This window comes from Canis lupus, chromosome 37 (assembly GCF_048164855.1).
Source record: "Canis lupus baileyi chromosome 37, mCanLup2.hap1, whole genome shotgun sequence".
NCBI classification, from domain to species: domain Eukaryota; kingdom Metazoa; phylum Chordata; class Mammalia; order Carnivora; family Canidae; genus Canis; species Canis lupus.
Genome location: NC_132874.1, coordinates 5,901,035 through 5,926,455, shown reverse-complemented (window position 1 = coordinate 5,926,455; position 25,421 = coordinate 5,901,035). Strand labels below are relative to the sequence as shown.

The 25,421-nt window shown below is 36.8% G+C and overlaps 1 protein-coding gene across 9 annotated transcripts in view; it reads left to right on the top strand.

The window, feature by feature from the left end:
• The window catches only part of LOC140626332 (uncharacterized), a 591,342-nt gene that overhangs the window by 443,573 nt on the left and 122,348 nt on the right, over window positions 1-25,421 (top strand). The window contains exon 9 of one of the 9 annotated variants that reach the window (XM_072814042.1): window positions 19,078-19,139. The exons of the other annotated variants lie outside the window; for them this stretch is intronic. Coding sequence (XP_072670143.1) covers window positions 19,078-19,128 — 51 coding nt within the window. The 3' untranslated portion in view covers window positions 19,129-19,139. The remainder of the gene's footprint in view (window positions 1-19,077; window positions 19,140-25,421) is intronic. 9 annotated transcript variants of the gene reach the window in all.

Here is a 25,421-nt window from a genome sequence, read left to right as displayed (position 1 = left end):
CAATTGTGAAGAGCCATATGAAACTGAATAAATTCTGAATAAGAATTTTCAAAACTAAGAAAAGTCTTTACAAGCATAGTTTTAAGATCCTTCATGAATTCATACAGGAGGACTTATACCTAGGAAAAACTATACCAAAGCATGTTATAATCAAATTGATAAAAGATTACCAAAATATTAAAAGAAAAAAAAAAAAAACAAAAAGAAAAGCAGTGAAGTAAAAAATTATTTTAAAAGGAGAAGCAATAATACTGATGGATCACTTTTCAACAGAAGTAATGGGAGGCAGATAATAGCAGATGATCCCTTAAATTATGTGAAGAAACTACATGCCAACCATGAATTCAGTACTCAGTGAAATTATTCTTCAAATGGGAGAGCAAAATGAGAACTCTTCCACAGAAATGAAAGTTGAAAATTTTCCACCATCACAAATGCATCATAAAAATTCTCAGTTTCTTTTAGAAAGAAGGATGTTGATCCCAGGAGGAAGAATAGAGATGCAGAAAGAAAAGTAAATTATCAAATAATGGAATCATAAATGATATAAATAATAAAACTCCTTGATTAATTCACAAGAAACCAAGAAGGCAAATAATAGACAATTTTTTTTTTTTTAATTTTAAGGGCTGGGGGAGGGGCAGGGGGAGAAAGAGAATCTTAAGCAGGCTCCATGCTCAGCAAAGAGCCTGACATGGGGCTTGATCTCATGACCCTGAGATGATGACCTGAACCAAAATCAAGAGTTGGACACTTAACCTACTGAGCCACCCAGGTGCCCCAATAGTAGACAAATACAAACAAATAACAAAGATAGTAGATTTAAGCCAAATGTATTAGTAATTAAAGGTAACTGTATTAAATTCTGCATGGATAAGATAAAATTATCACAGTAGGATAAAACAATAAAACTTGTTTATATGCCATGTACATGAAAAAATATAATCTTGTTTTAATGTGTTTTTTTTAGTCTTGAGGCTGTCTTAAATCATGCGGTTTATTTTCTAAAAGGAAATCACTCAAAAATCACTTTCAGTCAGTTTAAATCTCTGATAACATTAAAGATACAGTTCTTTTGTTATGCTTTTAACTCTTGTTGAGGTTTCTGTGACTGAAGTTTCATGAAATCAGTTCAGAACAGTGCTTTTTTGTTATTTGTTAAAGCTAAGTATTAAATATAGATAATTATTCCATTTTATAGCTGCATTCTGATTTTCCCATAAATAGACCAAATTATCAGTCAACACTGGTGCTGTAACAAAAAGGAAATTCCTTGGGATCCCTGGGTGGCGCAGTGGTTTGGCGCCTGCCTTTGGCCCAGGGCGCGATCCTGGAGACCCGGGATCGAATCCCACATCAGGCTCCCGGTGCATGGAGCCTGCTTCTCCCTCTGCCTATGTCTCTGCCTCTCTCTCTCTCTCTCTGTGACTATCATAAATAAATAAAAATTTAAAAAAAAAACAAAAACAAAAACAAAACAAAAAGGAAATTCCTTGATTCCTAGTTCTGATAGCTCTCAGCTCATTATTTTCTATACCCTTGGCCTTATCTTCCGGCATGTTCTTCCTTTTCTCCTACCTTCTTTGGCCATATCTGCAGGAGATATTAGAGAATATGTCCTCTTGGGTACTGAACAGATTTATAAGTAGAAGATCTCACGGGAAAAAATCTAGGACCACAAAAATTGCTGTAGGCTTTGAGTTGCCATAGTCTTTCATTCTTAATCCTGTTTAGTGCTACCTTTGCCTGTAAAGTCTGTCAAACTTTTACTGGCTTCCAAACACCTCCTAGAATTTTTTTTTTTTTTTGAGGTATATCTCTCTATCTATTTATTTGAGTATAGTGGTTTCCTGGATGAGCCACACACATATTCTCTATTCTGAGCGGAAATTTTCACCTTAACTAAAAGATTTTTCTTTGGGCAATCTTAAACCACTACCATGTTTAACCAAGTAGGTGATGACCATACTCAAAATTGGGTCTTTACCTTGATATATACAATGTACTATTGATCAAGTATTTGTTAGTATTTTCTTTTACTAGTTAATGATGAAAAAAATAATTCATTTTCAACTCTGCTAGAATTGGAGTTTCTGGATTCTCTCTATATATTTTCATCCTAGTTCTAGTGGGCTCCATTTTCATGTTATACCTTGTCAAAGGCAGCTAATCATAACAATCCAGGCACCCTAGCAAAATCTTTGCTTTGCAATCTCTTTGCCTGAAGCCACAAGTTCAATAGGTTGTTTAGCTAACTTCTATGCTATCACAGAAGACATTTCTATGCACACCACTGCATAACATATGCCATCCTTTTTCTCAGACTCAAATAATATTTTCCTCACCACCTACCCACCTGGCTTCAAGGCCAGTACCTCATATTTCATGTATTGTTAAGTCATCACTGTACTTCTGGTACCAATTTCTTCTTGCCCAAATTTTTACATTTTTTGTTTTTCCTTATGATAGCAATGACCATATAATCCCATTAATTTATAATAACAAACATTTGCCTCTTGCTCTCATTACATTTTGTCACCTGTCAAGTCAGTAGCTGCTGGTCTTCTCCACATGTCTTGACATTCCAACATGTATACAGAGGGAACCATCCTGTATATTCTCTGTCCACACTTCAACTCTATTATATACATTCTTTCCCCACTTCTTATGATGGAGGGAAGGAACAACAGGGCTTTCAGAAGCAACCAATGTGTCTTCAAGCTTCTGCTTATATGTGGCTCACATTTTGTCATCTCTTGTACCTTTAGCCAAAGCCAGTCATGTGGAGAAGTCTTACAATGCACAGGGAAGTGTAACCCACTTACAAGGCACTGCAATTTGTGTAGTAATGGATGGGGATGTAATACACGTTTATAAAGAAGAATAGAACAAATAATAAAGGGCAGTAATATACCAAAGATACAAAGGCCAATTGTGTCTAAGAACCTTGACCAATTTGGTGGTATAATTTACTAATCCCCTGAGATGTCCGTATGCCTATATTTCCTGCTAAACAGGCTAACTAGAAGACTAGAATCCTAGTTAAAATAAAAAGAGGTATGTCACAAAGCCCTCTTCATTGTAAAGCAATTAAATTATTATGACATGCTTATTAGATTCATTACCATGGTGTTAGTTATATTTACATTTTATATTTATTAGCGCCTACCATGTGCCAGACACAGTGGTGACCCTTTTCCTGGTGCTATTTATTTAAACCTAAGAGCCCTGAGATGTAACTATTTCGCTTCCAATTTATAAATGGGAACACTAAAGGACATAATAGTTCATTTTTCTGAGGTCACAGATTCCTGCTCTTACCCAATATATATTTCTGTCAGAATGCAGAAATTCTGACAACATTATCATCTATCTTCTATTTGGACACTGAAGGAATGGCAACTTACCACTTCCTAAAGTACCCTCATTCTAATTTAGGATAGCTCAAACTACTAGAAAAAAAATTTAATAGATCTCTAATCAGTTTCTCCTAACATTTTTCCCCCCAGTGGTCCTAGTTTCAATTTATGGGCTTCAACATTTAGGAAATTGCCCAGTGACTCTTTCAGTAGTAGAAACATCTTTTAAATTTTATCCTTTCCATTCTAAAAGTAGTTTCTTGAACAATTCCTTATATGACATGATTCACAGATTTTTACCATCTTGGTTAACTTTCTCTTGGACTGTCAAACTCTTTAAAGTGTGGCGAAATAAGAACTGGTGACAATGTAACACATATGAACGTTTATGTTAAATTTGCAAGCATTGGTGCCTTCTATTCAACTGAAATATCTCAGAACATAAAAGAGTTCTTGATATTTCAGAAAATTTGGCTCCTGCCTCTTTCTCTGGCCTGAATTGTTATAATAATGAATGATGATATTCTGCTGAAGGACCAGTTCTGCTGTTTTTTATGGCAGAACCAGTGTCCATCCCTTACACTTCTACAGAATCCTGGCTTGAGATCTCCTCTGTTATCGCAAAGACTTAAAAAAGGATTAAAGGTGAGTGATGGGTTCCTCTGGGTTGCTTCGGCAAATTTATGTGCTCACATAGAATGTTAATTGTTTCAGTTTAACTTCATGGCTCAAGACAAGTAACTGCATATTTGTATCTGACACTTGTATTTGTCAAATCCTAAAGTCAACGTGAACCCTAAACAAACCAACTTCTTGGCATATCCTCCAAATAACACACACAGCAAATATATTCACTCTGATTGTACTCTAAAAATGTCAGCTCATCTGTTCTTTTACTCATGGAGTTAGTGGAAGATACTTAACCCTGAGCTTGAAATGAATGTTAAATTCCTGTCTTACCATTTGGTAGGTCTCTTCCTAGTGATCCTGTGAGTCAAAGAATTTGCCATCTGAAAAGCCTATTTGTTTGTCTGTTCTATGTAACACGGGTAGGTCAGTATGCAGACCCACCATGACTATACTGATTAAGAGTAACATGCTGTAAATGGGCTTATCATGTTAGGAATACGGAAGTTATCTTCTCTATTTCCTGAAACTTCTAAAGATTCTAGTGCAAGATTCATCTCAGTCTTGCAGGAGTTTGAATAAGGGAAATAAAGACCAGAGAATCCAGTACTGCATTCTGCCATTTTGTCTTACTTAATTGTGTATTTTGTTATTTGGGGAGCCCATCTTGAACTTCTTCAGAGAATCGAAGAGCCCTTAGGTAATAAAACTTACCTAAAAATCTTGTTAAAGCATAGCTTACTGGGCCCCACTCTCAGAGTTTCTGATTCAGAAGATTTGAGTTGGGGTCCACGGACTTGTGTTTCTAATTAGTTCTCTGGTGATGCCCATGCTCCTAGTCAGAGGACACCACCTTGGAGCCATTGGTGTAGAAAATTTTTTTGATTTATTTATTTTAGAGAGAGAGAGCAAGAGAGTGTGCAATGTGGGAGAAACAGAGGGAGAGGGAGAGAGAAATTCAACCAGACTGTGCTGAGCTGGAGCCTATTTGGGGCTCTATCTCACCACTCCAAGATCATGACCTGAGTGGAAATCAAGAGTCAGATGCTTAACTGACTGTGCTGTCCAGGTACCCAGAGACCATTTTATTTTATTTTTTTAAAGATTCTACTTTAAAGTTATCTCTACGACCCATCGTGGGGCTCACTCTCAACCCTGAGATCAAGAATTGGATATTCTACAGACTGAACCAGCCCAGTACCCTGAAAACATTTTAAATGGATCCATCTCCTTAAGGAATTAAGGTCTCCTCCAGGTGCTTGACGGTGGGAACCATAACCTATGACACAGAGAACCTGTGCTTCTTGGAATGTTGGCCCTCTAAGCCGGAACACTGATTCAGTATAAAACAAACAAAATAAATCCTGGCAACAATTAGGTTCGTAACATGAGAGTGGCACTAGGGTTAGAATGATTAAATTTGTCATATGTGGACCAAAGTAGAACAAGGGACTGTGTAGGTAAATGAAGTCCCTCATTAGCCTTTTAAAAATGTGTTTTGAAATTTCTGTGTGTCTATGTATGAATCTTTTATGAGATGTATGTGGAAGCTCCATTTGGGCACAGGTTTATTCAGAATCTTCCCAGAAGAGTGATTCAGATTTTAAAATGTCCACAATGATTATTTTTCTGAATAAAGGAGGCATTTTATGGCATTTCCTAGTAACCAGGAAACAGATGCAAGAGCCTGAGTTAAAGTTAATACCTCATTAGCTGCGTTAATAATTTGACACCTGTATTTGTGATTAACAATCTTAAAGCAATACATAGTGTACCTAGTGCTGTGTACCCTAATTCAGGGAACATTAATTCATTTGAGTGCTGGATATTTTTTGATGTATTTATTAAATATTAAATGTCTGACATTAAATTATTCAAGTTTTATTTGGTTAGGACTCCTACTATTGTTTTTTTTTTTTTTCAATGTGTACATATCATTGTGTAGCTTTTGAAATGGAATAGGTTTTTAAAATCTGGTGTGAAAATCCATCTTTCAATAAGCAAGTTTTATACTTTATTGTGAGTACTGCTACATCTCTTTTTGGTAATTCAATCTATTATCTACTCTTCTTTGTATTTAAATATCTCTTATAAATTAGCCCCTATTAGTAATATTCTTCTTTTTTTTAAGATGTTATTTTTTTAAGTAGCGTCTATACCCAGTGCAGGGCTTGAACTCACCACCCTGAGATCAAGAGTCATGTGTTTCACGGACAGAGCCAGTGGGCACCCCAGTATTATCCTTGTTCATACTTAATGCTTATTTAGATTTATCCTTAATTTTACTGTTGTCTTTATTTTTTAAACTGCCAGATCCTGAGAGGTCTGAGATTCTGCTCTTCCTACCAGCTAACAACATAACGTATACTTTTGCCTGTGTCTCCTGGATCCAAGACACATAACTTTATGACTCACGGCAGTAGCATAGTAGCTCTAGTCTTTCAGTATTTTTCTGATGGTTCCTACAGAGGCAACTCTCCGATTCCTTGTTATGCTTTAGGTGTGGGCTATAGATTTTTTTTTTTATGGATGGTTTTATTTGTCCTCCTTACTGAACTATGTGGTTATTCCATAGTATGTGAAAATGTTGACATTTGAGCAGTTTCTATTATGTTAAGGGAACTGAAAGTATTTTTTTCATTTTTTAAGGAAAATTTTTTCAGAGCTTTTGTACTTTAGAACTTTCAGCATTTTTTCTGTACTTTTCAGAGCCATCACCTTTAGATTTTACCCTCCTTATTATTAAATAAGGAGGTGGAGGGATCCCTGGGTGGCGCAGCGGTTTAGCGCCTGCCTTGGGCCCAGGGCGCGATCCTGGAGACCCGGGATCGAATCCCACGTCGGGCTCCCAGTGCATGGAGCCTGCTTCTCCCTCTGCCTGTGTCTCTGCCTCTCTCTCTGTGTGTGACTATCATAAATAAATTTAAATAAATAAATAAATAAATAAATAAATAAAATAAAGAGGTAGAAAGTATGGTGGATATTATTTACAAAAAACTCTAAGCAAAATTTTGGGAAATGATCTAAAAAATTGCTGAGCATGTCATTTTACGTACACTACAATGGAAACTTCTGCTTTGTACTTTGTACTTCTGCCTAATGGAAACTTCTGCTTTGTACTTTAATATGTCATAATGGAGTTGAACAAACAGTAGATTAACATCTGAACATCAATTTTAAATTGTAGTTGTATCTCATACTGAGTGATTATGGATCCTTTGGTCTTATTATCCTCATCTGTGAAATGATTTTCTTCTTACTTTTGCCATCACTAATGGTTAAACATTTAAAATGTTCCTAGGCAGAATTATGATCCCCCAAAGATGCCTCATCCTAATCCCAGAACCTGTGAGTATGTGAACTCACATGGCAAAAAGGCCTTTGCTGATGAAACAAAGTTATGAATTAGAAGTAAGAGAGAATCTCCTGGATTAGTTAGAGGCTTGGCATTGTAATCACATGGACCCTATGAGTTCAAGAGGGAGTCAGGAGATGTGATAACAGTAGTTCAGAATTATATAGCATGAGGAAGACTTGTCTGTATGTTGCTTGCTGGATTTGTAAATGGAAGAGACCATGAGCCAAGGTGCATAGGAAACCTCCAGAAACCTGAAAATTTGGAACAAAATAGTTTCTCCTCCAGATCCTCCACAAGGAATGAAATCCTGCTAACAACTCTTTTGTGTGTGTAGTTGTATTTTTAGTTGAAGTATACCTGACATATCATATAGCCAAGTAAGACCTGTTTTGTGCCATTGACCTCCAAAAGTATAATAAATTTATGTTCTAAACTATTACATTTATTGCAATTTGTTACAGCAGCAATAGGAAACTAATACGCTACTTTAATAGATTACTGGGATGATTTGAAAACTTAATTGATAATGAGAAAGTGCTTTGTAAACTGAAGTATTATAAATGTTAATTATTATTAATAAAATTAAAGTGGATTCTAACAACTCTAATTAGAAGGATGAGGTCTGTTGCAAACAAAATCTAGATTAGAAATGGGCTAGTGGGTCTTTGCCATTTTCATCAACTTTAATAGCGTTTCTCTCAAAGTGAATTAACAGAACCATTAAAAGCAATCCCTCTGGGACCAATCTGAAATTAATTTTTGAGCTTGATCTCCACAACATTCTTTAAACCATAAATTAAAAGGAAGCAATCATTCTTCTCTGAGTCATGCATCTGCTTCAGTAAGAGACCCATGGGTGCAGGGCGCCACTGGCCTGGGAATAAAACAACCTTGTCGGGTTGAAAATGCTTAAGTCAAAGAAAAGTCTCTTATATATGCCATAGCCCATGGTAGTGTAATCCACATGATAAACTTCTTATTTGAGAAATGTGTAGTCTACAAATACATTGAGGAATCTTTTCTAGCAGTTCTAAGCTCAACTGACTTTCTTCTGGCTCTCATACCTGCCTCGTCCCTTCCCCCAACCTCACCTTCTGGTTGTGACCACTAATCAGTCCTCATGAGAAAAGATAATGACACCTTTATTGGCAACAAACTATAAAATAATCCAATTGGTACAAATTGTTCAAAATTATTCTTTTTAGCCAGCAGTTTCCTCCTTTGTGCCCCTGGAAATTGTTTTACATTCAGGAACAATGATATTTGAAATTAAAGTCAACCTATGTGTTGGCTTTAAACTATCGACATACATAGCATTATGTAGAAAAATGATTATGCAATTGACTAAAATCTGCCCTATTATTCTGGATTTCTTTTTGTCAAATTAAAAATAATTCACTTCTTTATCCTCAAAATCACTAGTTTTTCCTCACAATGATTTTCAAAAGCATGTCAATTACTGAAATTAAAATAGATTTGTCGATTATAGACATGACTTTGGTTTCAAACAGACGCTGATAAATCTGTCCAATACAGCACAAAAACAGACATTAGGAAAGATGGCAGACATTGTAGAGACATCTACCCCATATTTCACTTTGGACCTTGAAAGAGAAAGTGTTCATTTTGAGTTGATTCCTGCTCAGAATTATTTTAATCTAGCAATCAAACAACAGAAACCTCCCAGGGAACTTGAGTCACAAAACTTTTGGGAATTGTTGTCTCCTACAAAAATAGAGAAGCTGATGCGGCACTAGGATGCACACGAAGTTCTGCCCCCAGGAGTTACAGCATACCAGGGAAATGTGGGTTTTATTTGGAAGGAATTCTCTTTGGGCTCAAACTTAAAATGGTTGTCTGTGGTGCTCCTTTCAGGAGCACGATTTGAACAGAACAGAAAACCACCAGAATTTTGGTTTGCTTTGGTGTGTCAGTATTTAGGTTCTTGGACTGTGTCCAATAGAACTAAATATGAATTGTGTTTTTGCATTTGAAATTCTTGTCCTAAACTGTACCAGCTGCTGCAAAATGGAGACTGGCACCTGCTAGTTCTAGGCACTTGACTTCTCCATCCAAGTCCTTGAACACCTTCTCTTAGAACCTGGATAGATTTTGTTTGTTAAAATCATAAATTTACTCAACCAGGCATATGAAGAAGGGTATTTTAATTTATAAGTGCAGCTTAAAATTTTTAAGGGGATTTAATTAAGTTTTTAAATGAGATTGGTTATTTTAAGAGGAACTAAGTTTATATAACTTGAGTGTATCCAACACTAATCAAAGTTTCTTCCAAAAGTTGGTTGACTTTTTATAAATGTATTATATTTATAAATAGATGAGATTTGCACGTTGAATTTCAATCAAAGTCTGTTTCAAGTTTTTTTTTTTTACTTTAACTTTAATAAACAAAGTTAAAACACAAATAACTCTAAATAGTTATTTTTGTGTAAATAGGAGCCCTTGGGTAAAATTACTTGGACACCATTGGCAATTCTCCCAACTCTGGCATATGTTTTTGAAAATGCCTAATTCCTTCTGCATTGCCAAGGCTTCTCTGTGGATCATTGTTCTGCCTCCAGTGGACATCTTAAGAGTACTTTCTACAGTACTCAGGCATCCAGCTCTCTCCTGCTTGGGTGGTCCTTTGTAATAGATTTCTGAGGCTTTTTACACAGTCGTCCCCTACTGGTCTGTCTGGAAGCCTTCTCAGGTGAACTAAGTCCCTCTTTCCCTCCCTTCCCGCCCCCACCACTGTCTTCTTAGTTTCCAAAGACCTCGCTGTCTTTGAAACTCTATTCTTCCTCCTTATTCCCATCGCACCCCAGGCATCAACCTACTTTCTTCAGTCCTCTGTCCTTTGGTCCAGTTTCAATTCCATCTGTTTTTTTGTTTTAGAGATAGCCCGGGATTTAGATCCCTGGGGAGTAGAGAATGAGATTAAAGGAAAGCAAAACATCTACAGGACAATAAGAATTTAAATCCTATATTAAGCTACAAATATTCTCTAACTCTTTTCTGTGAATTGAATTGTATTACAAAGAAATTACTTTCTTAACTGGATTTTGACCTAACTTCCAAATAAGGGAGCATAAGTATAGACCCTGCAAAATAAAAGGGGTGGGGAATACTAGCTTGAAGCATCCAGGTAGAGCACCCCTGTCTGGCATTGAGATGGAGTAAATAATTTTTCTTCACATTTTATTTCTGCATGTCATTTCCTGTGTTGTCCAACACTTCTTGACTCTCAAGAAGATGGTCTATTGATTAAGCCTGTTTTGTATTGTTTGTTTGCTTGAATCTTATTGTGGTAAGAACACTTCATATGAGATCTACCCTCTTAATTTTTTAAGTGTGCAATATATTGTTGACTGTAGACTAGCCTTTATTTATTTATTTGTTTGTTTGTTTGTTTATTTATTTATTTACACATACCTAATTTTCTTAGAGCAGTTTTAGGTCTATAGCAAATTTGAGAAGATGGTACAGAAATTTTCTCTATGGGGGCACCGGAGTGGCTTGGTTAAGCATCTGACTCTTGATTTCAGGTCAGGTCTTGGTCTCAGGTTTGTGAGATCAAGTCCTGCATTGGACTCCATGCTGGGCATGAAGCCTACTTAAGATTTTTCTCTTCCTCAGCCCTCACCCCAACCTGCTCTCTCTCAAAGAAAATAAAATTTCTTAGAAATTTTCCTTATATCCCACAGTTGTCGATTTGTTACAACTGGTGAACCTTTACTGATGTAGCCTTATCATCCGAAGTCCATAGTTTGCATTATGTTTCATTGGTGGTGGTATATGTTCTATGGGTTTGGACACATGTATAATGACATGTATATACCTTTTTTTTGTATCATACAGAATAATTTCATGCATCCAAAAGTTCCCTGTGCTTACCTAGTCATCCTTCCCTCGTTCAGTCCCTGCCAAGCACTGATATTTTTGTCTCCATATATTGCTTTTTCCAAGATGTCATATAGGTGGAACCATACAGTATGTATGCAGCCTTTTCAGATTTGCTTCTGTCACTTAGTATTATACACTAAGGTTTCCTCCCTGTCCTTTTTAAAAAAGATTTTATATACTTATTTGAGAGATAGCAAGAGAGATAGCAAGAAAGGGAGCATGCACAGAGGGGAGAATGGGGAGAGGAAGAAGCAGGGTCCCCACTCAGCCAGGAGGGTCCCCACTGAGCTGACGTGAAGCTCGATCCCAGGACCCTGAGATCATGACGCAAGCTGGAGGCAGATGTTTAGGTGACTGAACCACCCGGGCACCCCTCTTTTTATGCTTTTTAAAGAAGCTAAATAGGATTCCCTCTCCTTACCAGGTGATTATGTTCTGAAATCACATGCCCTCTTGTACCTGATATAGCCCTACACCCAAAATCTTTAGCCTCTACTTAACTTGTCAGTTTCCTGGTTTACATTTCGATTTCTTCCTGGAACTAGAGCCCTGTTCTGGACCTTAAAATAAGTAGCAGCTTATCTTGGAAAACCCCAAACTCAGGTTGATGGACCGTGTACTGGAAAACCCAATAGTTGTATACTCCACATAAATTAAGCTACTAGACTGGAGATCCATTATCTGCCTGCATGGTGAGTGCATATATTTGTGGTCTTATCCCACCCCCTGGGTAGTACCTCCTGGATATAAGTATCAGCTCTGACTGAAACCCAGGGTCCCTTATCTACTTGAACTTTAGGATTTCAACTGTTGACAAGTCTTGACACCTGGTTAGTTTTCCCAACTCTAGACTCTTCTGTTCCCCATGGTCATTACTCTTCTTGCTGTGCTGCATGTGCTCCCAGCATGCAGAGAGCCCATGTGAGTTATAGCCTTGCACATCCGTAGTTGAATTATAATTAATGTTCATAGTTCTGTCCCTAAGTCACTCTAGGAGCTAAAGGTGCCTGCTAAATCATCAAGGAAAGAATAAATTAGGTTCAGTAAAATTTTATGGTTCCCATATTTTTATTCCTTGAAATCTGGTAATCCACATGGAAAACGCAGTTAGCTCTGTATTAATCAGCTTCATCCGCTGTCCGTTTTTTAATAGCTTCAAATTTACTGCCTTAGGAAGGATCTAGATGATTGAATTTCATTCCATATCTGGATATTTGACATCATATACATAGATTTCCGACAGAGGTTAGGATAGCAGGGAGATAATTTCTAGCACTGGAGCCCTCAGAAACTTGGCCATTATGCCAAAAATCTCAACTACCTGCTAGTTCCTTTGTTTCATACATTGACATTCATACCTTCTGGGTCAACTTCTTCTATTCTCTGAAGAGTGAAGCACCTGGTTTACCACCTCTCTCTTAAATGTTAGTTTCTTGATAATTCCTAATAATGACATGTCCGCAGTGTGGCAGCCAGAAGTGCTCCCTCAATATCCCACGTTACCATGCACGTGGTGCAGATAAAATGATGAGTATCATTTCTGAGCTGGTGCACTGAAGAGCCAACAAGTCATCTCCATTTTATCAACTTTCCATTGTCAGGAAAGAGAAGATCCTCTCTGTGATGAAAGATGCCACATGTTGAGACACAGAGTCAAAATTGGAAAGTTGTCTGATTCTTTAAGTCACTCAGTAGAGACAGCAGAGGCTTTAATCCAACTGTGTGATTAGAAATTGGGTAATATGTTTGATACCACTGAAATATTGGGATTATTTGTTACTGTAGTGTAGCATTACTGGTGCATGTAGGTAATCTTTTCAATAACCAGGACTCAAGTCTTTGATCTCTTTTCATCCTACCATCTTCATATTCATCTTACCTCAGCCATCCATTTCCTTGCATATGTTCCTTTTGCTACCAGTGGTTAACCTCACTTTGTGTAGATTAAATCTTGAGTATCCTGCTCTTCAAACACTATCTCCTGTATTTCCAGCTTACTTCTGCAGATGTCCCCCACTCCTCATTCTATACAACCTTAGTATCTGTTACTCCCCAACTCTCTTTATATCCCCCTTTCCTTCCTTACTAAGCTTTCATTGCTTAGTCTACTATCATGACAATTCCTGTGCACATAATTATAACTGCTCTGTCTTCTTTCCCTTCACCGTATAACCTCAACCTAAGTTAAATGTGACTTTAGGAAAAATTAACTTCAGTATAGTTAACACAGTTTTATATTAAATTCAGGTGTACAGTATAACAATTCAGCAACTCTATATACTAGTTTGTGCTTGTCATGATATGTATACCCTTAATCTCCTTCATCTATTTCACCCATACCACACTTACTTCCTCTCTGACTGCCCATTAGTTTATTCTCTATAGTTTAGTCTGGTTTTTAGTTTGTCTCTTTTTTTCTTTGATTGCTTTGGATTTATTCCACATACAAGTGAAATCATATGGTATTTATCTTTCTCTGACTTATTTAACTTAATATTATACTCTGGATCCATCCATGTTGTTGCAAATGGTAAGATTGCATTTTTTTATGGCTGAGTAAGAGTCTTTTGTGTATTTTTACCTATTCTTCTTTTTTACAAATACTTTATTCATTTATTCATTTATAAGAGACACAGAGAGAGAGGCAGAGACAGAAGCAGAGGGAGAAGCAGGGTCCCTGTGGTGAACCTGACACAGGACTCTATCCCCGGATCCCAGGATCATGACCTGAATCAAAGGCAGATGCTTAACCACTGGGCTACCCAGGTGTCCCAGTTTACCAATTTTTCTTTATCCATTCATCTATCAGTGAGCACTTGGGCTACTTCCATAGGTTGACTACCTTAAATAATGCTGCAATAAAAATAGGGCTACACATATCCCCTTGAATTAGTGTTTTCATATTTTGGGGGTAAATAACTAGTAATGTGATTACTGGATTATAGGGTGGTTCTATTTTTAACTTTTGAGAACTTCCATACTATTTTTCAGAGTGGCTGCACCAGTCTGAATTCCCACCAACAGTGTAAGAGGGCTCCTTTTTCTCCACATTCTCACCAACACTTGTTTCCTGCATTTTTACTTTTAGCCATTCTGATGGGTGTGAGGAGAGATCTCATTGTAGTTTTGATTTGCGTTTCCCTGATGATGAGTAGTGTTGAGCATCTTTTCATGTGTCTGTTGGCTATCTGAAGGTCTTCTTTGGAGAAATACCTATTCATGTCTTCTGCCCCCTTTTAAGTTGGGTTATTTGTTTTTTGGATGTGGAATTGTATCAGTTTTTTATATATTTTGGATACTAACCCTTTATCAGACATGCCATTTGCAAATATCTTCTCCCATTCTGTAGGTTGCCTTTCAGTTTTGTTGATGCCTTCCTTTGCTGTACACAAGTTTTTATTTTGATGTAGTTCCAATAGTTTATTTTTGTTTTTATTTCCTTGCCTCAGGAGACATATCTAGAAAGAAGTTGCTATGGGTGATGACAAAGGGGTAACTGCCTGTGTTCCCTTCTAAGATTTTTATAGTTTTAGATGTCACATTTAGCTCCTTAATCCATTTTGAGTTTACTGCATGTCAACTGAATTATAAGGAATTGGTCCAGTTTCATAATTTTACATGTAGCTGTCCCATTTTCCCAACGGAAGAGACTTTTTTCCATTGCGTATTCTTTACTTCTTTGTTGAAGGCCAATTGGCCGTATAATCATGGGCTTATTTCTGGGTTCTCTGTTCTGTCCCATTGATCTATATGTTTGTTTTTGAGCCAGTACCATACTGTTTTGATTATTTCAGCTTTGTAGCATATCTTGAAATCTGGGATTGTGATACCTCTAGCTTTGTTATTTTCTAGATCACTTTTGCTATTTGGGGTCATCTGTGTTTCCATACAAATTTTAGGATTATTTGTTCTCGTTCTATGAAAAATGGTTTAATAGGGATTCATTAAACCTGTAGATTCTTTTGGCTGGTATGGACATTTTAAAAATGTTTATTCTCCCTACCCATGAGCATGGAATTTCTTTCCATTTGTTTGTGCTATCTCCAATTTCTTTCATCAATATTTTATATTTTTCAGAGTACAGGTTTCTCACTTCCTTGATTATGTTTCTTCCTAGGTATTTTATTCCTTTTGGTACATTTGTAATTGGGATTGTTTTCTTAATTTCTCTTTCTAAAAAAAAAAAAAAAAAAAAAAAAAATTTCTCTTTCTACTACTTCTTTATTAGTGTATAGAAATGCATTGGATTTTTGTATATTGGTTTTGTATTCTGCAACCTTACTGAATTCATTTATCAGTTCTAGTAGTTTCTTGTTAGAGTCCTTTGAGTGTTCTATATATAGTATCATGTCATCTGCAAATAAAGTTTTACCCCTTTCTTACCAATTTGGATGCCTTTTATTTCTTTTTCTTCTCTGATTGTTGTGGGTAGGACTTTTGGTACTATGTTAAACAGAAGTGGTAAGAGTGGACATCCTTGTCTTGCTCCTGACCTTAGAGGAAAAATCTCTTAGTTTTTCACCATTAAGGATGATATTAGCTGTGGCTTTTTCATATATGGCCTTTATTATGTATGTTTCTGGGACTATACTTACTTTGTTGAGTGTTTTATCATGAATGGATGTTATACTTGGTCTGATGCTTTTTCTGCATCTATTGATATGATCATATGATATAATGTATGACATCATTTTCTCTTGTTGATGTAATGTATCACATTGATTAATTTGCCAATATCGAACCACTCCTGCATCTCAGGAATAAATACCATTTGATAGTGGTGAAGGATATTTTTAATGTATTGTTGGATTAAGTTTGCTAATATTTTGTTGAAGTTTTAAATCTGAGTTCATCAGAGATACTGGCCAGTAGTTCTCTCTCTCTCTCTCTCTCTCTCTTTTTTTTTTTTTTTAGTGCCTTTATCTAGTTTTGGTATCAGGATAATCCTGGCCTCATAATAGAATAAATTTAGAGGCTTTCCTTTCTCTTCTATTTCTTGGAGTGGTTTGAGAAGAATAGGTATAAACTCTTCTTTAAATTCTTATTAAAAAAATAAAAATAAATTCTTGTTAGAATTCACCTATGAAGTCGTCTGGCCTGGGACATTTGTTTTTTGGGAGATTTTTGTTTACTGATTCTGTTTCATTGATGGTAAACAACCTATTCGCATGTTCTAGTTCTTCCTGATTCAGTTTGGGGAAGTTATTTGTTTCTAAGAATTTATACCTTTCTTCTAGGTTGTCCTATTTATTGGTATATAATTTTTCATAATATTCTCTTATCCTTTGTGTTTCTGTAATGTTGGTTATTATTTATCTTTGATTTTTTATTTTCTTTCAGTTCTATCTCTTTCCTTTTTTAATGAGTATGACTATAGGTTTATCTATTTTGTTGGTTTTTTTTCAAAGAAGCAGCTCTTGGTTTCATTGATCTGTTCTATTGTTTTTTTAATGTCTATTTCATTTATTTCTGCTCTCATCATTATTGTTTCCTTCCCTGTATTGGTTTTGGGGTTTGCTTGTTCTTTTTCTAGCTTCTTTAGGTGTAAGGTTATGTAGGCATGTATTCCTACAAACTTCCTTCTTAGAACCATTTTTGTTGCATCCAAAAGATTTTGATCCATTGTGTTTTTATTTTCATTTGTCTCCATGGCTTTTTTTTTTTAATTTCCTTTTGGATATCTAGGTTGACCCATTCATTGTTTAGTAGCATGTTATTTAAAAATCTTTCCAGATTTTTCCTGTTTCATAGTGCTGTAGTCAAAAAGATGCATGATATGAGTTTCAACTTTTTATATTTATTGAGATTTGTTTTGTGGCCTAACATATGATCTATTCTAGAACTAATACATTGCAATAATATCTATAAAAGATTAATTGAAGGGAGTTCAGGATGAAATGGGAGGAGAAGACATGTGAGCACCCATCAAAAGTTGAGCTATCAAGAGCAGCAGAGAAGTGGTGAGGGAGCTGCAGGAACATATATGATTACATGAAGTTTTCCTGCCTTTCTATTGAGCAAAGTGCTAGCAGAGCATGTTTTTATGCTGATGGGATGATTTAGTAAAGAAGAAATTTATAAAGCAGGAGGAAAGAGAGAGAATTACAGATGAATAACCTTGACTAGGCATAAAGAAAGAGAGTGTCCTTAGAAGCAAAGATGGTTCATCATCTAAAGTAGCAGGTGGAATAGAAGAACAGATGGAAAGAGCAAGTAGGTTGGTAGATGTGGTAGTGAAAGTATGTGGAATTGCTTTTCAGATTGCTCATATTTTCTCAGTAAGAGGAAAACTTATCAGCTGAGAATGAAAAGTTGGAAAAAAGTGATGAGCAACTAAAGAGAGAATAAGATATGAAATATCCATCTTAGTGTGAGAGTGAACAGACACGGAAAATATAATAGGAATAATTAAATAGTAATTAGAATATGGCCAGTGAATTACATGTTTTTCCCCCCACCGTCATTCACTTGCCTGTTCACAAAATATATGAGTATGTTTCAAGAAAGGCACATTTAGATTTTGAGGGAAGGTGATGGAGTAGGAAGATGCTAAGTGCACCTTGTCTCATGGATACAACCGGGTCATCAGTAGTAACCCAGAAACTGGCCCAAAGACTGCCAAAACAGACTCTCCACAGCTGAATGTAGAGAAGAGACTACACTGAAGATGGTAGGAAAGACAGAGACCTAGTGTAGAGCTAACTGGAACCACACAGCTGTCTTTAGGAAAGAGGGATGTTCTGGACATAGAAGAAACAGGCCTCCTACCAATAACCCCAGGCACTGGGAACCTGCAATGCAAAGCCCCATAACATTTGGCTTTGAAAATTAGAGGGGACTAATTCCTTGAGTTCCCACAATTAGTGTGGTTTAACATCTTAACAAGAGACAAAGAACACTGCATGATCAGAAAGGGAACGAGCAACATGAAGGTGTAACAACTGTAGATATTTATGCACTCAAGAAAGGAGCACTCAAATATATAAAGCAACTAATAATAAACATAAATGAAGTAATCAGTAGTAATACAATAATAGTAGGGGACTTGAACAGCCTACTTACATTATAGCTATATCATTCAAACAATCAACAAGGAAACAGTAGCTCTGAATAAGACATTAGACCAGAGGAATCTAACATATATTCAGAACATTCTATCCTACAACTGCAGAATACACATTCTTTTCAAGTGTACATGGAACACTTCAGATGAGCTGTCTTTGCTTCTAAGGACACTCCCTTTCTTTATGCCTAGTCAAGGTTATTCATCTGTAATTCTCTCTCTTTCCTCCTGCTTTATAAATTTCTTCTTCTTTACTAAATCATCCCATCAGCATAAAAACATACTCTGCTAGCACTTAGCTTAATAGAAAGGCAGAAAAACTTCATGTAACCATATATGTTCCTGCAGCTCCCTCACCACTTCTCTGCTCAATTTTTGATGAGTGGTCACATGTCTTCTCCCATTTCATCCTGAACTCCCTCCAATTAATCTTTTATAGATAGCATTGCAATGTATTGGTTCTTATCAAATCCTCCTTCAGCCTCCACATTACCAAGTACAAGATCCATTTTCATCTTACTTCATCATTTGACATAGTTGATCACTTCATCCACACTGAAATGATCTCTTCACTTGGATTCCAAGACCTCATTCTCTCACTTCCTTCTACCTTTCTGTCATTTCCTTCTTTTCTCTTCTCATCGTCTTGATCCTGTTTCATGTTGACATGACACGAGGCTCAGTTTTCATGCCTTTTATCTTCTTTTACTTGACTCCCTTGTCTCTTTTGATTCAATAGTTTTAATGAATATTTATCTCTCCTCCAGACTTATTCAAACTCCAGAGAAGGTGCAAAATTATGGAAAAACTCAATGTAAAGGACACCAAGGTCTGTTGGATTTTATTTTTCATTTCAATTTTATAAACTGACATGTAGAAAGACAACTTTCACCATCTAAGCTCTGAAGTGAATTCCTAAAATATTTTAGTAATTCTGTTTGAGTTTTTAAGTCATTTTAATATTCTGACAGATGAGGGAGAGGCCAATTATACTCATAATTAATTCCAAAAGCATGAAGATTGAACTTAGGTGAATTTGTTTTATTGCCTCCATAAGAGAGTAAGATCAAGTTAACTTTTTCTGGTGGTACTTTATATGCTAACTGATTTTTCATTTTTCCTGTCTGAATGTAGATATGGTCCTCACTCTTCTTTTTATTTTTTGCCAAACTTCCTTACAGCTCTAGAAGGATGTACACAAAGAGTGTAAAATACATGAGTCAATAGTTTTGAGACAGATTACAGTTAAGTAATTAAATTGCCATTTAGTCATAAGTCAATGTCATTGGTCATAAGTCAATGTATAGTACATTGTGTTTAAAACTTGATTTCCTGAATATAAATTTTGAACTTTATGTTCACTCCTAGTCTCCAATATTTTAAACTTTATTTATTGGCTCCTGATGTAAAAACTTGTGTGAACAAAGAAATATCTTTCAAAATTGTAGCAGCCCTTTAAATAAAGAAGTGTGGTCAATAGTTGTCCAGAATCTTGGTGATATTTGTACTAACCACGTTTGAATGGAGCTCTTGTAAGAGGCATAATGGAAAGAGTATCGGACTAGAAACCATGGTACCTACCACCAAAGAGTGGCTTTCCATGAATCACTTCTCTGTGGGCTTTAACTGCCTCACCTGAAAAATGATGAAGTTGAACTTAGTGGTTTATGAAAGTCCATAGAGGGACTTATATCTGATGACCTGTTTGGCTTGTTGTTGTTTCCTGTATCTTTACAGAAAGATTGAAGAGATTGAAGGGGAATTTATGCCTTTCTTTTTTGTGGGTATGATAAATTTTGCAGGCTTCTACCTGTGATTTCCCCTACTTCTGGTAAAAAGCTAATCCTACCTTCATGTTCCCTAAAATAAAGACCATGTTTTCTCTGTCTACTATCCTCATTTTACATGAAGTACAACTCCTTCTTATGGAAATTGCTCATTCTCCCTTCCTAGCCATATGATTCTTTTGATTATTCTATGTTCTTGAATAATTCATTTCCTCTTTCATAACAGTTATGAAATCAAATGGCTCCAACCCTAGATGACTTTTCTCCTGATCATGCGTGATTGGTCAGAGTCAGGCATGTGACTAAATCGGGGCATCAGAAATTTTCCTATAATTGTTCAAGCTAGAGATGAAGGACAAAAAGGCATTTCCTCATATGTGATGAAGTTGGGGAATAGGAAGCAGGTGGCTTCACATTCTATTGTTCCCTGCTCTGTAAAGAAAGTTGGTCTCTGAGCACAGTGTGATCCAGTGAAGCCAAGAGAAGGGATGAGAGGGGTGGCCTTAGGTAGTATTTGAGTCTATGGCCAGCTGAATTACTCTACTTCCTGCAGTTATGTGAGCCTTCCAAAAATTCTATTTTTGCTTAAATTAGAGTTTGGGTTCTGTCTGTTGCAACCAACATTTATTACTGACTTTTAATTTCATAGCCAGTCTGATGTGGAAATTTGTGGTAGAAGAAATAGTCATTGTTTTCTTCTTTCTTTTCTCTACCCTCCCACACACCTTTTTCAGCTGCCAAAATAATTGAGGACATATGGAAAGATTCTGCTATAAATTAGTATCAATCACGTTAAAAAATGGCTTACTATTGTCCATTCTATGTCTTTTCTCTCTTCTTCTGGTAATAGACCCTGGCCCCAGGAATGAGGATTTGACTCAAGATGCCATAATTGTTTTTTTTTTAATTTATTTATTTATTTTTTTATTTTTTATGGCACAGTGATTAGTCCAAGATGTGAGCACATAACCCATGCCAGACCAATGAGTTCCTTTCCCTGGATTTTTTTCAAATTAGACCAGAAGACATGCCTCTTAGTTTTTTAGGCCACAGAAGTACTGTCCTATTGGTCTGATAAGTTCATGAATGTGTTGTCCACACACAGGATTGAGAAACTGCACCTTCAGCAGGTGAGAATTAAGCTGATTGGCAAAACAGAGGACAAAAGTTTTAGAAAGAATGAGTCTGAATGCTGTGGAGATTCAGGTTCTAGTTTTCACCAGCTAGAGGCCCACTGTCACACTTATGTTCTTCAGAAGCAGATGCTGAGATAGAGTGTGGCGTGCTGCATAATTTAGTGATCAGCGCCCATTGATTGTACACTGAGAAGTGGGTACATGTTATCTTGCAGGAGAGAGGTCTCAGCATGGTCTTCAGTGGAGGGAAGAATGCTAGCTCTTTACAGGGATGTGTGGGCTATTTCCACAGATTCCAAAGGTGCAGAGCACCCTGAGGTTCAAAATTTTGAAGGACCTTTGACCACATGATCTCATCCCCAAGGGAAAGTGTCCCAACCAGGTCTTGATCTTCATCTAACAACTTGCCTTGGTTACCTTGAAGTTTGGTCATTCTCACTATTAAGCCAGAGTCAAATCCAGTTGTTTTTTGTTTTTCCTTGTGTCATAGGAAATGAAGTCTCTTTGTGAGGGACCATAGAGGTTCTCTGGCTTTTACACTTTCATTTTCATTTAGCACCTGTACCTTTTCATTAACTTTTCCCAGAAGAACCATTTCAAAGGTCCCAGACCAGAACCATCAGCATCACCTTGGAGCTTATTAAAAATATAAATTCTTTGGCAACACCTCAGACCTTCTAACTTTGGGAAATTGTATTGGGGCTCAGGAATCTGTATTTTACCAAATCTCCCAAGTTATTTTGATTCATGGTAAAGCTTCAGAAACCATGGTGTTGTCAATATCTCTCAGCATTAGCCATTGGTATAACATTGTTCTTTTAGTCACAAAGTCCCAGCCTCTGTCAAATATCTGATACATCATACAATCTGGGGCATTCCCTTCTACTGGTATGCTGTTCCCATTCAACGCTACTGCTAGTGCTAACAATTGGATCTCCACCCTGTGTCCCGAACTGTCTAGGTTCTATCTACCAAATGGTTGAGTCCTTTTTGGCTGAGGTTAAAGTTAGGATTCTACTACTTACTACTAAGTGAATCCTGATTAATATACCTGAAACATATAAGTGTATCTATGGGAAATGTTTATCTTTCTACTTGCATCATTAATAATAATAATTTAGGACCACATAATCATATTGTGCACTCCTGCTTATAATATGCTTTCATATATTACTTCATGTGGTATAACTGTGAGATGGGCAGAGCCAATCTGTCATAGATGTACATGAGTCTCTATATCTGTGGATCACACTGAGTTTTTCTTTTACTATGATATGAAACATAATGTGAAATAAGGTAAAAACTTCTGGTTGTTCACAGCAGTGCAGGATGCTCTCATTCTTTTATTGCCTCTAATTGAAACTTGTTCCTGAAATCTCAGGAGGACTGAAAAGATAAAGACCTGTCCTCTGCCTTCCTCAGAGGCCGTTTCTGTAGGATTTTCTGTCACTAGGATGACACAAGTTATCCACAAAGCATATGACAGTATTCAATGACAATATTCCTCACATGCTTTCTGGGTGTATATGCAGTTTCCAAATGACACAGTTGATCCTATCATTTTGGCAGTGTTCACATTCAATACAAATCACTGCTCCCAACTAATTGTGATTTACATTTGTTGTTCAGACAGATGAGCTGGTTTTCTAATTGCATGGTTTCTGTATTTTGCATCTACATTCTTGGTTTCTTGGTCTTGAAAACAAATTAGTAAGCTTTCCTCCTGTAGATATTTGGTTGCCAGTATTTCAACTGATCAACCAGAAAATATTAAACACCTAACAGGAGAGTGGGATGAAGTTTGATATCATGGCAGAGAAGAGAAAATATATATGGCATAGTTTAAGTGTAAAATACACTATCTGCTTAGGCGAGTCCTTTAGGTTGGTTTCATAGATTCCACGTCCAAAGAGTTCTCCTGCAAGTGAATAATTGGAGTGATGTTTTCAGAAATCCCTTCAAGGGAATAAGAGATACCAGATAGATGAATGTGTTGTTTGAGAAAACATTTAGCCTCAGATTGTTATCATTGCAGAACCTGGAGAACGAATCATATAGCAGAGTTTGTCCTACACGGAGAATTGGGGACTGGGCTATTTTACCTATTATTGCACTGGTCAGTCGCTGGCTATGAGTTGCCTCCAGGGAAAGGTGGCACAACACCCCAGACATCCTCAGGAGAGGCAGCCAATGACAGTCTTCTGGAGAAGGTGGTGGGCATGAAACTTTCGTAGCTATCACCTCCAGTAGCTGAGCGAAGGGGAATCAGGGAAGCAACAGCTTCTCATATAGGAAAAATGATCAATTATCTATAATTCTGATAATGATGATAGTGATGTTAACAATAGCAAACAATTACAGTGATTAATACATATGAGACATCGTTTTGAGTGTGCCATAGCTATTGACTCACTTAATCCTCACAACACCCATATGAGGGTAGATAGTATTATTATCCCCATTTTATAGATAAGGAAACTATGAATGGCTATGACCTTGGAGATTACATAGGAAGCAAGGGAAAGCAAGACCCAGGCATCATGGGAAATGTTAATTGAGGCAGTATGTCTATGAGGAAAATAGGCTAGACCTGGTGTTTGTCTGAAAGATAACTAGAAAGATAGATGTGGTTCTAGATAAGAACAGGTAAGAATTGAGAGGTACATGGATAATAATGAAGATATTGGCAAGAACACTCTACTATTCATAAAATATGCTTACCAACAACATAATTAGATTTCTACAATAACTTGGTGAGATAAGGATTTGGTTTTAGAGGAGAGGAATAGTCAGAGTGTTTGTGATCAACTTCATGGCACTCAGGAGAGGTATCTGAGCTAGGTTTCTAGACCAGTTCTTTACTGCCCAAATGGGAATATCTTCAACTGTTACAACTACAAGTGGAATAGACTAAGTGTTTAAAGAGTGGTATGGATTGAATTGTGTCCCTGCAAAATTCAGGTTTTGAAGTCCTAACCCTCCATATGACTGTTTTTAGAGATAAACCCTTTAGGGAGATAATTAAGGTTAAATGATGTCATATGGTTGGCCTTAATCCAATGTGTCTGGTGTCCTTATAAGAAGAGGAAGATAACTTTCTCTGTGATGTGCACACAGAGGAAAAGGCCTAGCTAACTAATACAAAGACCAATGTTAATGATGACTAGCAACTGAAACAGTCATCACTAAGTATATGGAACACACCATTGGACTTCAGAATCTTCAGAAGCAGATCTGTACATGTAGTTCAACCTACTATATTAGCTATTATTACTTTGCTAGAGCTACTATAACAAAGCACCACAGTCTGGGTGGCTCTAATAGCAGATGTTAATTTTCTCACAATTCAGAAATTAGCAGTTGAATATCAAGGGTTTGGCAGGATTGGTTTCTCCTGAGGCCTCCCTCTGAGCTTATGGGTGGTGTCTTCTCCCTATGTCTTCACATGGTAATCTCTGTGTGTGTCCTCATCTCTTCTTAGAAGAACCCCACTCATATTGGATTAGGGCCTACCCTAATGACCCCATTTTAATTGAATTACCTCTTTAAATACCCTATTCTCAAATACAGTCACATTCTTAGGTCCTGGGGGTTAAGAACTTCAACATATAAATTTTGGGAGGACACCATTTAGCCCATAACACTGACCATTTCTGGGAAAAAAAAAAAAAAAAAAAAAAAAAACCCTCAGCGTGCTTTGTACATGTGATATATCACTCTCCTGAGAAAATTAGCTGCAGATGTCTCCTTTTGTATTAGTTGTTTTGCTTTGTACAAGTGACTTTACTAAGAAATCTACAGCTGATTGGATCAGTGGCTGAATCAGAGGTAGTGGTGAAGAGGGCTGGCCTGCTATGAGAACTCTCCTTAGTAACGCTACTTTCATTTGAGCAGGGAACATCAATCCAAACATACCCTTTGTTTTGGTGGCTTTCAATTCACAGCATACAAAGAGAAGTTAGAAATAGAAGGTAAAGCAAAGACAGAGACACAATGAATCAGGAATGGTGGTGTGATGGGCATGGGATGTACAGATGCCCTTTGTACTGAAATTTACCCCTTTACTCTTAGATCCACTCCCTGTGCTGCTTCTGCATTGATCTGTAGCACTAGCTACTGGTTGTGTTAAGCCAATGGGAGGCACTGGTGAGAAATTCGATTTCAGGAAGAAGGGAAAAGCCACCATAT